The sequence below is a fragment of the Mesoplodon mirus genome (genome assembly GCF_964341445.2).
Source record: "Mesoplodon mirus genome assembly, chromosome: 8".
In the NCBI taxonomy this organism is placed as follows: Eukaryota; Metazoa; Chordata; class Mammalia; order Artiodactyla; family Ziphiidae; genus Mesoplodon; species Mesoplodon mirus.
Genome location: NC_138984.1, coordinates 7811801 through 7828872, shown reverse-complemented (window position 1 = coordinate 7828872; position 17072 = coordinate 7811801). Strand labels below are relative to the sequence as shown.

The window sequence follows — 17072 nt, the reverse complement described above, 5'->3', positions numbered from 1 at the left end:
ACATTGCCTTCACTTAGTATCACAGTCTAATCATCTGAAAACCTGATGAATTTGTCAAGTGTTAAGAATCATCAGCCTTGTCAGTCCATTGTTTATGTGTGAGAAGGCCAAATCAAAATCATTTTTAAGGAAGTGGCAATGCCAACTCCAGCAAACCATGGTGTTTTACTTTTTGAATGTTTAAAATAGAAGTTTCAGGTAATCTGTATAAAGAGATTAGGATTTTACTGGATTTTCCCTCCTAGAGTGTTTTTTTTGGAGAACATAGTGAGCAGTTGCTTATATTTGTAGTGTGTCCAGTTTGTAGAAAATTCTGTTTTTTAGATGAAGAATCTTGGTAGTCACTAGTTTCTGGACATTTTTAACTGGAAGGGGCCACAGAATGCATGGGGCCAGCTCTGCCTTCAGTACAGCAGACTGAAGGCTGTGGGGAAACATAACCTTTTCCTTCATTGAGGACTGCCGGCAGCTCTCCCCTCTTCTAGTAATTCATCAGGGAGTTTCATCGTTCTGTGAAAGCATTTTCCCTGATAGTCAATCAAAAGCTCTTTTAACTTAAGCCCCTTTTCTTGTACTAAGTCATTGATAGTGATGGAGACACACTTCACAGCATCCTTCTCAAAAATCTCTCTCAAATCTTGCCTCTGTTCACTGTCACTGCCACTATCTTAATTTAGATTCTGATTGCATCTCAGCTAGACTGTAACCCCAGCTTCCTAAGCTCTCTGCTACTCTTGTCTCTCCACTCTGGAACGCTACCGAATTCATAGCTCTAAAATATATGTGTCCCTGGCCTTTATAGTGCTTTGTAGGATAGTATCCAAGCTTATCAGTTTCACTGTCTGGACCTGTGTGTTAGGAAGTATGTTCTGCTGAGAGTGGCGTTAAATCTTAAAATATCAATGGCTTAAACAAGAAAGTTTATTTCTATCTCACAGAAAAGAAGAACAGAGGTAGGCAGGTCAAGGCTTATAGGTTAGCTCCATAGTCTTCAATTCTGCTGTGCTGCTCTGCACAGCAGAATGCACTGTTGTCCTGTAGCCTCCAGGACCAAGATGAGTGCTTGAGGTCCAGCTGCCACATCCACATTCCAGCCAGCAAGAAGGAGGAAGAGGGAAAGGCTGTACCTCCATCCTTTAAATCACAACACTTTAACCTGCATCTTATGGGCTAAAACTTAGACATCCAGGCCATGTTTAGTTACAAAAAGACTGAGGAATGTAGTCTTCTAACTAATACTAGCTAAAAAAAAAAAAAAAAAAAAAGTCGGAGTTCTGCTTAGTAGGAAAGAAGAGAATAGATAAATTGGGCAGTAACTAGAATCTCTGCCATAGGACCTATCCCATCTCCCCACCAGTTTTGTTCCTTTCCCCATCCAGTCCCTTCCTGCCCAACACTTGTGTCCTCAAACTGTTAGTAGCTACAATAAATCTCTTACTAATCCTTTACCATGTCAGGCTCTTTCACAGCTCTGGGCCATTGTACAAGTGCTGGCCTTTACCTGGAATGCCCTTCAACTTTCTTTCTCCAAAACATCTGTATATCCTTCAAGCCCAACTCACTTCCTCAGTGAATCTTTCTTATTTCCTTAACACTGACAGCTTCATACTTGAGCATGTATCAGTGGAAGAGCTTCAGAAACTTAGTAGTTGAAGAGACTTGGGTTTGAATTTCTTCTCTGCAACTTGGGCTGGAAAACTATAAATATGGAAGTTCTTGGCATATAAATTATACTTAGAGCCATAGTGCAGATCTCTCTTCTTGAGTTCCAGATTCTTCATGTTGAACTGCTTACTCAGTATCATCACTTGACGATCTCACAGGTGGCCTCTCAAATAGAACCACCTCTGAAGTAGAACCCTTGATCTTCACCGCCTCCTCTAGTCTTTCCTGTGCCAGTAATGCCTCCATCAGCCTAGCTGCAGATGTCAGAAAGCTTGAAGTAATCCTTTATTTCTTATATCTAATAATCCTTAAACTCTCACATCTAATTACCACCAAAGTCTATTAGTTCAACTCCAAAATATCTCTTAAATTGATCCTTTTAATTCCATCTCCAGTGCTTGTATTGTAGCACTGTCCTCTTGTGTCTGGACTTCTGCGATAGCTCTTAACTGGTCTTCCAACATCCCGTCTTAGGTTGGCCGAGTCTCAAGTTAGGCAGTCACTTTCTTGAACAAAATCCTTAGCCAGCTTCCTATTGTATGTAGATTTAAACTCAGGATTCTTAACTTCTGCAGGGCCCCATCTGACTCGACTCCTGTCTACCTCTCATTTCCATTTCTGGCCATGCCCATTCTTGCTCATTGTGCTCCAGCCACCTGGTCTTTCTGTTCCTGATTGTGCCAAGGACTTCCCACCTCCACCCCTTCCCTAGTACCGTTCCCCACTCGGGGTCTTTTGTTCCCTTCCTCACTCCTACACACACCATCCTCATATCTCAGCGTAAATGTCACTTGCAGACAGGGCCTTTCTCTGACTTCTTAATCTAAATCATATGTTCTCTTCTCTTCCTCCTTGGGAGTGTTCTTTCATTCTTAGCATTCATCACAGTTTATAATTCTGTATTTATTGAGTGCTTATTTATTGAATATCACTCCAACATTAAACTGTATGTTCCATAAGGGCTGGGATCATCTTTCTTTTATTCACACTGAATCCTCAATGCCCAGTGCTCAGTAAATACACATGGTATAAATGAAGAAACAAATGATCTTGTGATTAAACAATGCGATAGATTCTCTCATTAAATTGACAGCTTTGCTACTCGGTGTGGCAAGACGTAGTTGTTGGAAACCTGTTAAGGTGATTCACTTTTCTAAACTGGCAGTGTGTTTCTTCACATTCATTGAACATATCTGTGGTGCTCACCTGTTAGGCTACAAGCTTCAGTTTAATTTATTAGAGTGCATCTTTGTCTGAACAAAGCCTGATTTCTGCCAGGATATCCTTATGAACACAAAACCTGGAAAGGTCATGTTCACATGTGATCTCTGAAAATCATAATTGGGCCCACTTCCATGGCTTGCCCTCTTTTTTTGAATGCAACCTGGTATAACCTTTGGAACAGAAGACTTGCTTGTTGTTGGGATGGAATCTGAAGCAATAGTCATTTTAGGATGGAGCCACCAGTGACCGTTACAGAAAGCTGCAGGCCCAGGATTTGGGCTGTCTCAGAAAAACGCTCACTACCCTGTCTTGATTGCCAGCTCTTGAGACCAAACTCGGATATCAGATATCTAGGTAGGGTATACTTGTTCATGGTAATTCCAGTCTCCTAATCTTTCCTGAATTACCTGTTGTGTAGAACACATTGGCAAGATATGTTATGGAACTGGTCAACAACTTGTGTGGGTTTTTTTCTCCCTAAGAGTATAAAAGATGTTGTTCTGAAAGCATCTGATGATTTTGGAATCCTGAACTTGGTCTAAAATAAAAGATGAACTTGGATGATGTCCCTCTTTTACAGGGTGATAAAGAGGGCGATCTACAATGGGAAAGTTTTCATTTGTTTTTCTTTTTAGAAAACAGAATTCTGCTTTCAGTGGGCACTATGGTAGGTAGATTTTAGCATAGATGGAAAAGCATACAGTTGATTGTTCTTAAGCCCCAGTAGGTCAGATCATGTCAGTGTTTCCAGAGTACGCCCAGAGTAAAGTTGGCTTTTAGCTGAGCCTTTGCTAAGAGGCAGCCAGTCCTGAAAAGGATTTATTTATTTATTTTGGCCTTGGTAATGTCTAAATGATGATAAGTACAAGTCTCTCTTAGCTAGCTGGAGTGGGTCCCACATGAATTGGTTGTGACCCCTAGAATCCAGAAACTCCAGTAGAGTTGGATAAGAATATTTTGTGGGGGAAATCTAATGTAACGCATGAAAATATAAAATATTAAATGTTCAGAAGTTTGTAATTTGCTGCTTTTTTTCATGAGTGGTTTTAATACTTCTGGTCCAGAGCCTAACTCCCTCTTTAGTGGTTTCAGTTTCTTGGGTGAATGTGAATTTTATAAGTTTTTTAAGAAAGGAAATTAAACATTAAAAGACTTTAAGTACTTTACTCTTTATATAATGTCACTAAGAAAAGCCAGGAAAATCAGGGTTGGCTTTTTTATTTGTTTATTTAATAAATATAATCTATTTTCCACCATTTTGTTTGTTATGGCTGTACCAAAGTACTTTTGAAAGTTAACATTTATTTTGATTTTGTTTTATTTCAGCAGATGTGCATAATAAGCTAACCTATCTCTATTCTTCATTGTGGGCTGGGGCAGTGTATAACATTTAGTTATTTTGGCATTTTGACACATAGGCGATTGAGTTTAATTCAGCATAATTTGATGCTCTCCACTTGTATGATGCCTAACATATGAATAATGTTAAATAGATAAAATGCGGCCTGCTGAGTGTGAGCATTACTACAAGTTAGTGACGTAACTGATCTTAGCCAAGTCACCTAACCACTGTGGGCCTGGGTTTCCTTTTCTGTAAAATGAGTAGTTTGGGGTAAATGGTATCCAAGAATCCTTGCAGCTCTGAATTTAAAAATCCCATGAGTCTGTATGCCTAATAGGTATGTGTCTACCTGATTCCTCCTCCTCTTCTTTTCTCTTTTTTTTAAATTAGGAAAAGAGGATGCTGGTGCACCAGTTACAAAAGACGAGAACACCTTCATGTCACAGGACACAAGAGCTTTACCAGAGAAGTCGCTGCAGAGATCAGCAAAGGTCTCTGCCTGTTTTCTTCACTTGTCTGGCTGGTAGCTGAGCTACCTGTTGGAGGCCTCTCATACAATTCAGTTAGGACTGTAGTTGGTCAGTTAATCAGAAAAGTCAGTGGAAGCAGGGAATCATAAAAAGTGAATCTTTTTCATAACTTTAAACGTATATTCATTTGTCTGTCTTTGGATGAAGGGCCAAGACCTTTTCTTCATGTATGGGTATGTTTATTGAGGTTCTGCATTATCTTTTTTCTGCCTAAACTGCACTTGTAATGTGACATCTATGATTTCCAGTTTGGTTTATTTAAAGTGGAGTGAGAGGAACTTCCCTGATGGTCTAGCGGTTAAGACTCGGCGCTTCCACTGCAGGGGGCACGGATTCGATCCCTGGTCGGGGAAATAAGATCCTGCATGCCATGCAGCACGGCAATAAATGAATGAATGGGGTGAAAATTTAGATACTGGTGAAGCAATATGAATGTAGACTCCTAGATTTTTAGTTTTTTGCTCCAATTTTTTTTATTGTTGTCATAACCATATCTAATTCAAAAGTAAGTTTTTAATAGGTATTTTTTAGTTTCTCCAAAGTATTTAATTTAGTTATCCAGTAACAAAAGCAATTTGTTTTTTTGTGTAGTTCAATTTTATTTTTAATTATATATGCTAGGACTTCCCTGGTGGCGCGGTGGTTAAGAATCCACCTGCCAATGCAGGGGACGTGGGTTTGAGCCCTGGTCCGGGAAGATCCCACATGCCGCGGAGCAACTAAGCCCATGTGCCACAACTACTGAGCCTGTGCTCTAGAGCCTGTGTGTCACAACTACTGAAGCCCGCACACCTAGGGCCTGCGCTCTGCAACAAGAGAAGCCACTGCAAGGAGAAGCCCGTGCACTACAACAAAGAGTAGCCCCCGCTTGCCACAACTAGAGAAAGCCCTCACGCAGCAGCGAAGACCCAACACAGCCAAAAATAAATAAAATTAAAACTTAAAAAAAAATTCTATATGCTAGTGACATATTCAGATACGGGATCAAACACAGCTGATCCGCTCCTGGTGGAAGGAGTGGTACAATGACAAAGGATGGAGTGTGTGATAGCATGAGGTTTTCCTTTACCAGAGGCATCCGCCAGCACGTGTAACCTGGGAATGCGGCGTTGCCACTCAGTCTAGCAAGTTGGTTAGGAGAGTGTCTCCTGCGTATCGAAATGAGGAATTTCTAAATTATATTACCTATATTTTACTCTCCCCTGCCAATTGCCCATTCAGTTATCTAGATCTTTATTTTAATAAGCATTTTGAATACTAACTATATACTAGGCAATATGATAGGTGTGAAAGAGTATAATGAACGGAAAGATCGTGGGCTGGGTCTGGCTCACAAATTTGTGTTTTGCTTGACCTGTGCAATATTTAAAAATTTTGGCTTAGTAGCCTATACAAAAAAAAAAAAAAAAGGAGTGTCAGGCTTCTGGCATCTCTTGACAGAACAAAGCATCCACCACAGTGGGCCACATTCTTAACTGACTTTGGTCAGAGCTGAGTGGAGGCAAAACCTCTGTCAGTGGAATTTGTGTTCTGCAATTTGTTGCTGCCCCCCAATGGTGCTCCCTCTCTTGCTATGTTTGGTTTTGGGGTTTATGTGTTTTTGTATAGTTTCTTAATGAATTCAATCTAAAATTACAAGGCAAAACTTACACTGTGGTAAAATCGTTTCTGTGCCAGCTAACACATGAATCATGAGTAATGTCATGCTGATGTGTATTACTTCTTGTCCTGTCGAACATTCAAACGAAAAGCATCAGACAAGATGGCATAGATTCGTTTCTCCTTGCGCCTCCCCGCTAAGCGCAGCTACAAGTTCTGGACAATAATAAGAGACAACCAAAGGAGAATTCGGAAAGATGAAAAGAGGAAGGCAAACTAGTTAGGGACTCTAGGGCTAGAAGAACAAGGTAGCAGCAGGGGACTTTACAAGCCCTCCACCAACAGAAGGGGGCCCAGGCCCCAGGTTTCTGGATCCCAACCCCACAATAGCAGGTGGCTCAAGCAGACTCGTTCCTCACTCAGATCTAACAGGAGGCCCTCCAACAACACCAGGCAATCCCAGCAGCACCTATAAGACAAATTGACTGGGATCTCTGCTGATGGCAAGTGGCCAGGAAAAGGGCTCTCCTTCCCCACCACACCTGAGACTTCTCTCTCTCACCAAGAGACACCAGGCATCTGGGTGGCTTTGATAGCAGGGATCCTGCCAAAGAGGAGACCTAGCCCCAGAAGTCTCTTTGTCCCTATGGGCCTGAGACTCCCCTCTCCCACCTAGAGGTAACAGACAGCTGGGGGAACATCAGTAAGGGGGATCCTGCCGCAGCAAGCAGCCCAGCCTGGGGAGCCCCTTTGTCCTCATAGGTATGAGACTCCCCTCCCCCATGCAGAGACACCTGGCATCCACATTGCACTAGCAAGGGAGATCCTACCACAAGTATGTGGTCCAGGAAACCTCTTATCCTTATGGGCCTGAGATGCCCCTCTCCCACCCAGAGATGCTGAGCAGCCAGGTAGCACCAGTAGAAGGGGGTGCCACTACACCCAAACCCCTAAACGAGATGTCTCTTTGTCTCTGCAGGGATGTGGACTAGGATGTGTTCCTCACCCATATTAGAGAGGCCAGCCACGTGGCCAGGCCTGAAGAAATTCTTTCCAGCCCCTCAGCAGTACCAGCAGAAACTAGTGGGAGCCCCAGCGGTACCTTGTCAACCAAACATATCAAAATAGCATTGCAAAGGCTCTGAAAACTAAACTGTCACTGTAACTACAGCCCACAAAAGTAGTCCGGGACCTGCATGCTAACCCTAGACAGGGTGACCGCCTTCTAAAAGACAAGATTTACGTAAGACCTTGAACCTGCTAACATTATAGCCAAAAGGTCCAGGATACATTAGAAAATCACCTTATACCAAGAACCAGGAAAATCACTACTTGAGTGAGGAACGACAGCTAACACCAAGTTAGTTGAGGCCAACACCAAGATACTGCAGTTACCTGACAGCGATTTAAGATAGCCATCATAAATATGCTTTAACAGCAATTAAAAATTCTCTTGAAACAAATGATAAACTGAAAGTCTCAGCAAGGAAATAGAAGTTATAAAAAGGGAACTAAATGGAAATTACAGAACTGAAAAATACAGCAACAAATGAAATACTTGCTGGATGGGCTCAGCAGTAGAGTAGAGGTGACTCAGCACAGAATTAGTTAACCTGAGGACCAATGAATAGAATTTACCCAATCTGAACAGAGAGAAAATACATTGAAAAAAAATGAGCAGAGCCTCAGGAAGCCGTGGAACAGTAAAAAAGATCCAGCATTCAGGTAATTGGTGTCCCAAAAGAAGGATCAAGAGAGTGGGGCTTAAAGAATAGATTATGCTGGGGGTTTCCCTGGTGGTCCAGTGGTAAATAATCCGCCTTCCAATGCAGGGGATGTGGGTTTGATCCCTGGTCGGTGAACTAAGATCCCACGTGCTGTGGGGCAACTAAGCCCACATGCCACAAACTACAGAGCCCGCATACCCTGGAGCTAGCGCGCCACAACTAGAGAGAGAAGAAAACCCACAGGCCACAACTAGAGAGAAGCCCGCGCGCCGCAACGAAGAGCCTATGCCACACGCCTCAACAAAGGCCCCGCCTGCCGCAACTAAGACCCCACGCAGCCAAAAAGAATACATTGTGCTGACTGGGAACAGGTTAAAAAAATACCTTAGAGCTTTTGAGGTCCTAGCAACAGTTGTATAACATTAATGTGTGATGGTATCCATCTGTATGATTATAATTTTCTTCTTTTCTGGTGGACTCAGTAACTTGTGTTTAAGGTTAGAGAATAACAGTGGCTGAATGGTTCCAGAGTTGAGGATTTTGGGGTAGGTGCAATGGAACAACAAGAGGGGTGAGGCATTTGATGACATACGTAACAGGACTTGAAGTGATGAAACATGGTGTCTCTGGCAGGTAGGAAAGGACTCAAGGCTAAGAAGTAGCTAACAGACATTGAGAGAAGGCAAGGGTCAAGGCACTAGTGGTCTTGATGTAGTGAAAAAGCCCGTGGAGGGGCACAGGAGAGTGAGAGCTGAATGATGGGTTAGTCCAAGATGATGTGTTTCTCTTGGTAGAAATAGCACGTACTTGTGCTATTGAATTTTTGCCTGGTGAAATGAGAGACTGGGTTTAATCTTGGAGAGAAGGAAGGTTAAAAGGTTTCAGCATTTGAAGGCATAATAAAGAAGTTATTTATGTTTAATAACATTTTAAAATAAACAACTATTGTATTGTTCACCTGAGATACTGGTATAGTTCATGTGAGAAAAATGTAATGCAGAACAAATACCTGGAGCCGTACTTCCCTGCTGGAGTCTTACATATTTCTTTGAGACATAGGTCTTGGTTTTAAAAGCACTTTCATCTAATTAATCTGTGTATTGCTTAGTTTTCCTTGGGTATATGTGCTCGCTGGCTTCAGTTGTTACAACTTAAATATAGGTAACTTAGTCACAGAGCATCACTGAGAGGTACTTCATTTAGACTTAGAAAAACTGCTGGACCCAGATAGTTGACCCAGTAACATCCTACTGACTTCTCCCAACTGTTATCCAGTCCTACAGATAAACAGCATTGACTATATCTTTGGTATTTTCAGGTGGTTTACATCTTGGAAAAAAAACATTCCCGTGCAGCGACTGGCTTCCTCAAACTCTTGGCCGATAAGAACAGTGAACTGTTTAGGAAGTATGCCCTGTTTTCTCCCTCGGACCACCGGGTGCCTAGAATTTATGTACCTCTCAAGGACTGTCCCCAGGACTTTGTGACCCGGCCTAAAGATTATGCCAACACGCTGTTCATCTGCCGCATTGTGGACTGGAAGGAAGACAGCAACTTTGCCCTGGGGTAGGTGACCTCTGGCGAGAAAAACCACAGATCCCAGACAGAGCTTGGTTTAGGTAGCATTTACGTAAACATTTTTGTGTGCATTTTAATTATTATTTCTTCATTAAAGCATGCGTACTAGGCGTGGTTCTTCAGAAATCACCCTTAGCTACCACCTCAACTGGCCACCTATAGGTTCCTTGAATTGCCAGGCAATCACCTTTTTTGTTTGTTTTTGGTTTTTGGCATAAAACATAAGCACATTCTGAACCTCTGCTTATTTCCTGTTATGTTATGAATCCTGTTTGTACTTGTGAACTTGCAAAGAATTCATTGTATCAAACAATCAGATCCCTCCTTTCAGACACTAGTGTTAAAATATGTGAAATTCCAGGTGTATTCATGGGACCTCAGTCTCCCATGCTTTAAAATATGAATGTAAAGGTATGTTTGAATGATGTGCTTTTTTGGTATTGATCCTTCAGAGGTTTCACTTATGGCATTAAACATTAAATTACCCTACTGTAAACAGGGAAAGGTACCATGTTTTTAGGGAAGCTTTTAGAAACCAGTCTAACTTAAATATAGATTATATAGCCACAGAGCATCATGGATAGCCATTTCCTTGTAATCTGAAGAAACTGCTGGACCTAGCTGTTCGATCAAATGCTGTGCCTGTTTCCTTCTTACAATTAGTATTCATTTTGAAAGAGAAGTGGTATTAAGTTTTAGCTACATCTGTAGCCCTTTATTATAGATGGTGTCTGGTTTATGCTTAGGTTTCATTTTAGGAAATGAAAATAAAGACATACAAGCTAGAAAAATTTGCTCTGACACTGCTTTTAGTCTAATTTGGTGACTTGCTTGTTGGTCATCTAACTTGTACAGGATGGACCTTCCTGGGAATGTTCCGTGGTTATGAGTGCCGACACTGAATGGATGGCCACAATGTGCTGCTTTGATGAGGTTTATTTTCTGCTTAGCCTTTTATGGTTAGTGAAGTAAACCAAATCCAATCTGTGTGTCCTAATGCAATTTAAGAAATACTATCCTGGGCCACTTTCTCAGTGATATGAAGATCACTGTGATTTATATGATCTCAGAGCCACTCAGGAACAGTTGCACTTTCTTTTTTGGTCTCAAGTGGTGGGATTGCAATGTCATCATTTTGAAGCCTAACTCATTATCCAAGTGACGTCAACCCCTTGAGCCCTAAATAGCCCTTCTCAGCGGCTTGCCAGTTTCTCACCATCCACTCAAAAGGCTCGATAATGGCTTTGCCACCTGGCCCCTGGTGATTGTGCCCACCACACTCTGCTTGGCAGTGAAAAGGGAACACTTTCACATCAAGGCAGGAAATCCAGCCTTGTCTTTTATCTGCCTTTCTGTCATATCCCATTGTGTATACTTGATTGGGCTGTTTCCTTAGTTTTTGAGCTGTAAGGGTGTAGTCAGGAAATCTTCACAGAATGAGTTTCTCTTATTACTCAGATGGCCCTTCAGGTGCTTTTTTTTTTTTTTTTTTTTTTAACAGATGCTCCCTTACTTCATCAAGAACTCTTTTCTTGTGGGTAAAGTACCACAATAATCAAAAAAAGGATTCAGGCCTTTGAAGCAGCAAGGACATTCTCTGAATCTAAAGAAAGAATATTTTAAAATAATAACCGTATATTAATCATCTATTTTTCAAAATGCAAAAGTTTAAAGATTCTCATGCTTAGATGGAAAACTGTGCTTTTCCTCTACCTTTTTACTATAAAGACATTAAAAATTGTCTTTTATGGGAATAAGCCTTTTAAAATCTTTGTGGAAAAGAGAAACTTTATCTCAAGAAGTAAAATGTGGCGGGTTTTCATGATGAAGTTCTCAGCTGACGTGTGTCTCGTGAGGGGTGCATGCTGCAGCTGTTACCTGTTGGTGGTCGCCTTGCTATTTTGTTCTGGCTGTCTGTTACTGATCTTTAGGAGCTGAGGTCACCGTCTTCCAGTCAGAACATGCTGTGCTGTGACCGCGTGGGTTTCCTCTCTCATCTTTGCCAGGTTCTGACCCGGAGCGGGAAGGTAGTACTCGCTCTGGGTATGAATGTGAAACCATAGAAACCATGCCTAAAAACCAGGCTTAACCTTTCTTTTGAATTTCTTCCCCGCCCCAACACTCTACCGTTAAAAATTATTGAACTTCTGCCTATATAATTGCTACTGATTATTCAAGTCCAAAGTCATTTACTTCTTCTGTAGTTAAATTCAGTTCACAAAGACAGGTGTTAATCATATGTGTAAGTCACTGCTGTATTATGTGAGAAATACAAAGGTAAACAAGCTGTGGTTTCTTTATTTAAAGAAATGATAACCTAATGCAGAAGGAGTTTACATAAATGTCATAGGATTAATTTGATTCTAAGAAATGGAATCCTACTTGATCTAATTTAAATAAAAGTGGTGATTAATACAAGACATTGGTGGTTCACCTAAAACCCAGGGCAGTAAGCCTAGGCAGGTCTCATGAGGAGCTCAGAACTAACAAGGTGGCAAAGGAGTCACAGCTTCTCTCTCAACCACCCTGACCAGTCCGGCCACCGTGTAGTATCTTTTCTCTACCCCTTTCTGCACATGAGTTGTTTCAGTCTGCTTTTTTCTACACAGTAGCCATTTACCTGCTTGATAGCATACATGGCCCCCAAATGATACTGCCAGTCCTCTGCAGGTCACACACTGTAGTCTAGAGCACAGTACAGAATTCCTAGGGTAGAAGACCTTTATTGGTCTATTGAGACAGTTATCTCCCTAATAGTTTTAAACAGAGGTAGGGGTCCGAGGTCCTACGATCCACTGCCCCATTATCAGGGACTGGGGGACTCAACTCTCTGGCAAAGAGTGTGGGTAAAGCGGATGGACTGAATGGCCTGTCTCTTTGAGCTCTAGCTGTGGTACAAAGCAGCGTGTTGTAAGCTCTTCCGTAGGAATAAAATAATTTTCTGGAAGCTTAGAGGAGATGGATGAAGGGGGAAATCCAGGGTTGTTTCTGGGAGAGTGGAAGCCTGTTTGCTAAAAGATCACTCTGATTCAGAGTCCAGAGTGGGTGGGAAGGGCCATGACTGAAAGCAAGCAGTAGGCTGTCGCACTAAGGTGAGATGGGAGAACCTGGAGTAAAGGAGCTGCAGTGAGGGAAGCAAAAGGAATGGAAAAAGACAGGGGAGATGAAGAAGGCAAATCTTCTCAGACGTGTTAACCAATGGGAAGTGGGGCATGAAAGAGAAAGAGAACCTTGAATGAACTCTCAGGCCTCTGCCTTGCGTGATTGGTTAGATGGTGGCATTTAATGACGATTCATCAAGGACAACTTCATCTCTGACTGTTCCCTTCACTTATGCCTCATTGCTTGCCGTTTCATTGCTAACTGTGTTCCTAGCTCCAGACTTTTGCACACTACACTTCCTTTCCCAGCAGCGGCTTTCTCCTCTCCCCAGTGTTTATTTAGTGAAATACTCAACTTTTAAACTTAACTCAGTCGTCTACTCGGAAAATGTCCCCTGACTGAGTCCTCCGTCACGGGTGCTCCCATAGTTTCTAATAATACCACTCTTAAAGCTCTCATCTGTTTGTATTGTAATTGCTTATGTAAGTTATTTACTTGGCCATGAACTTCTTTAGGACAAGGATACTCAGTGAGTGTTTGCTGGCTGGTCAGATGGGTAGATGAAAATGATTTGATGACCCCAAGGTCTTCAGCCATGTTAACTAGGAAGATGTTGTACCATAAGTCAAGCTAGAAAACCCAGGAGTGGTTTAGAACAGAAAGTGATAAGAACCAGGTTCTGTGGTTTCAAAGTCAACACTTGGTAACAATATACAGTCAGTATATAACTGCAGGTGGAGAACCCCACATTTAGAATCTTTAACAAAAAGGTTAAGTAGCATGTGCACATTAACAGAATGTATAATTTCGGTAGCTTTGGAAGGGGCCTGCAGGATGCCATCGGTCTCGGTGCCCCCTTCAGTGTACGCACTGCTTCTCTCGCACTCCCAGTAGCACTTTGGTGCCTCGAGTTAAGGGCAGCCCAAAGAGAATTACAATACCAGAGACCTCTAGTTGTTAAAAGTTATTTTTTATCTTGTTCTTGGAATTTCCCCGAGAGATTTCAGTTGAACCTTATTCACCTCTATACATAATTACATGCCACACTTTGATGAACCTTAGTCCTGTAATGCTATCAAAAATCTAAAGGTAATCTGTTCTCAGTGAACCCTTACTGGCTTTTCGGGATCACTGCTTTTTGTTCTGCATCACAACATATTTAGTATTTATTATATTTAGTACTAGATTCTTGTCCAAGATACTTAAAAAGCCACATTGGCTTCCTTGCTGGAATGATTTGTAATTATATAATCAGACTTATAGTTTTAAGAGCTTCTCAACTCTCTTAAATCATCCTTCCCTTTAGAAACTCTTGCAGTGGAATTCATGCTTATACTTTCTCAGACCTTTGTGAAATCTGCTATCCTAAAGTACAGAGTTTACAGTCCCAGCCTTCTCTTCCAGGATGTCATGCACATGGAGATATCAAGGTCACTTTCTCCTAGATTTATCATGGTTTCTTCTTCTGGAATATTTAAGGATAAATCTTGAAGAAAATGGAAAAGTTTTACAGCAGCTACTGTGAAAAACAGAATAGTGTTTCTTGGCAACACTGAAGACTAACTAAAGATCTATGACATGAATTGACCTAGAGCAAACTGACATATTTATATTACTTTCTCTAGTAAACTTTGGTAGCTTTAAGGGATGAGAAGGAGGAAAATGAATAGGTCAGTGCATGTATAACAGGGTTGAGAAATTTTTGGTTGAACGTGGATTGTCTAGGCTTAATGTCATAGTACTGTTCATTTTAAGAGAATCAAAGACAGCAGCTTCCAAGACAGCAGCTTCCACTGGAGAGAGTGACTGGGTGAGGTGAAAGGAGAGGAAGGGAAGTTCTGATTGACAATGTGTGTGGTGGGGAAGAAGTGGCTGATGGGGAAGGGGGTCTGTTCTGGTATCTTCTTCAACTCCCACCTTTGCACCTATAAGGTGTCAGGGATCAGACAATCAGAAATATTTGTTGACTAACAGAAGCAAATACTTTTACTATTCCATTCAGGTTTGATAGATACTGAATTTCTTATGAGGTACATATGAAGTGGGGAGGTGGTCATTAAATTACATTAAACTGTATTTAGGAAAATGAAACAGTAACTAGGTTGGTAGAAAAAACCAACAGGATAAGTTAGTTTGTTTCATTGAGGCATAGCCTACAAGATTTGCAAATTGAAAAATAGCTCTAGCTAGTCCTTCCCCCTGTGCAAAGAGTATTTCACCTTTTCAAGAGAATGTTCGTACCTGAAGACTCTTCTGAGGAAGAGGCTGTGTTATGTAATCCTAAAAACTTGTATTACCAAACTTAGACTTTATAAGTCCTTTTCGGGGCGGGGGGGCGGTATGGCTCTAGCTTGGCTGGTAGACAAAAAGCAAATCAGGCTGAGGAGGGGGCTCTTTTTTGTGACTGTTGGGCTCCACCTGGTGGCCTGGAAGGATCCGCTTTGGTAAAAGCTAATGTCTTCAACACTGAGAGCATCTTGGTCAAAACAGAGCAAAAGTAAAAGGAATGGAGGAGAGTGGTCCTGATGCAGGCTTTGGTTCCAGATTGTTCCTTCCTTGTACCATGTGCAATCATTAACCCTTCTTCCATGGTTGACAGCTTCATCCACAGTCTTCTTGAAAATATTATTTTAGGGCTTCCTGGGTGGCGCAGTGGTTGAGAGTCCGCCTGCTGATGCAGGGGACACGGGTTTGTGTCCTGGTCCGGGAAGATCCCACATGCCTCAGAGCGGCTAGGCCCGTGAGCCATGGCCGCTGAGCCTCCGCATCCGGAGCCTGTGCTCCGCAACAGGAGAAGCCACAGCACGGAGAGGCCCATGTACAAAAAAAAAAAAAAAAAAAAAAAAAAAAAAAAAATTATTTTAAAATATTAGAGAACCGTAGCTACTATCAGCCTTCTCTTTTACTCCTTAAAAGCTTTCAGCCTCCTCTTTGCTCCCTTCACGTTGACATTAAGCTCTTCACTCTCAATCTTTAGGGCCTTCCCTCAAATCAGTCAGTGTTATTGAGCCTTGCTTCTCTTCCACATTCTGTCATCACGGATCTGCCCACACTTTTTTTTTAAAAGTCCCCAATTCCTTACTTGCTGCCTTCTGCTGCATCATAATACTGAGCCAGAAAAAGGGAAATAATATCTTCTTTCCTCCTGATTATAGAAAATAATACCTAAAATATACAGCTCAAGTATTTGCCATACTTTGTTTTCACTGCGTATTTTTACTGACGCTCTGGGTGTGGCCATGTTTGATTGTTCTCCACTTGCAGGTTCTCAGGGATCTGATATACCATTGTATCTGTTTGCATGGGGTTTCCAACATAGGCCAATATGCGTGAAAGCATTTATGCGAGAGCGATAATGATAGCGATAATCACTCAGGCCTTCCTGCGTATAGCCTAGTTTTAAGGCTAGAACTTTATGAGGCTATGTGGTAGAGCAAGGAGGGTGAATGGCTTGCAACACTAACGTTGACTGTTAAGTGTTCCTATTTTCTTTAAGGCACAGAGACCAATTCGAAGGACTTTCCTGTCTTAATTTCTTCTATCTGTAGCTGGCCCCTTCCCTCAGTGAGGTTTTTACTAGCACATTACGCAGAACAGTGGACCTAATGCTTATTTGTTGAGAATGTTTGCACATACACACAACTCCCAAGTGTAAGAAGCTGGGAATGTTTCAGCCCTGTCCTGATTAATCTTACAGTAGAACCCATTTGTAACAGCATGGGTTGTGAATGGGAACAGTATTTGTGGAGGATCTCCGGTGAGTGAAAAAAATTGAGGTAGTGATCATTATAAATTATTCTAATGAGGAGAACTTTCTGTCTCCCAACTATTTGTTATCGCAGTATCAAAATTTTTAAAAAATTGCAGTTTTTTCCAATACATACTCATTATATATTTGATATTAAGATTATTTAAAACGTGTGCTATAGAAAGTGAAAATTTTCCAGAATTTCATCCCCTGAAATAATCACTATTAAGGGTTGGGTATATATTTGTCTAAAATATTGCTGTAAAATATTTATTGGACTTCCCTGGTGGTGCAGTGGTTAAGAATCCGCCTGCCAATGCAGGGGACACGGGTTTGAGCCCTGGTCCAGGAAGATCCCAGGAAGTAGTTGTGGGGCACTGGCGGAGCAACTAAGCCCGTGCGTCACAACTACTGAGCCTGCGCTCTAGAGCCTGTGAGCCACAACTGCTGAGCCCACGTGCCACAACTACTGAAGCCTGCGTGCCTAGAGCCCATGCTCTGCAACAAGAGAAGCCACCACAGTGAGAAGCCTGCGCACCACAACAAAGACTAGCCCC

The 17072-nt window shown here is 41.8% G+C and overlaps 1 protein-coding gene across 4 annotated transcripts in view; it reads left to right on the top strand.

Annotated features, from left to right (window-relative positions):
• Window positions 1–17072, top strand: part of DIS3L2 (DIS3 like 3'-5' exoribonuclease 2) — a 375371-nt gene that overhangs the window by 154490 nt on the left and 203809 nt on the right. For all 4 annotated transcript variants that reach the window (XM_082631000.1, XM_082631001.1, XM_082631002.1 and 1 more), the window contains 2 exons: window positions 4622–4722; window positions 9406–9653. In XM_082631000.1, the coding sequence (XP_082487126.1) occupies window positions 4622–4722; window positions 9406–9653 (349 nt within the window). The remainder of the gene's footprint in view (window positions 1–4621; window positions 4723–9405; window positions 9654–17072) is intronic.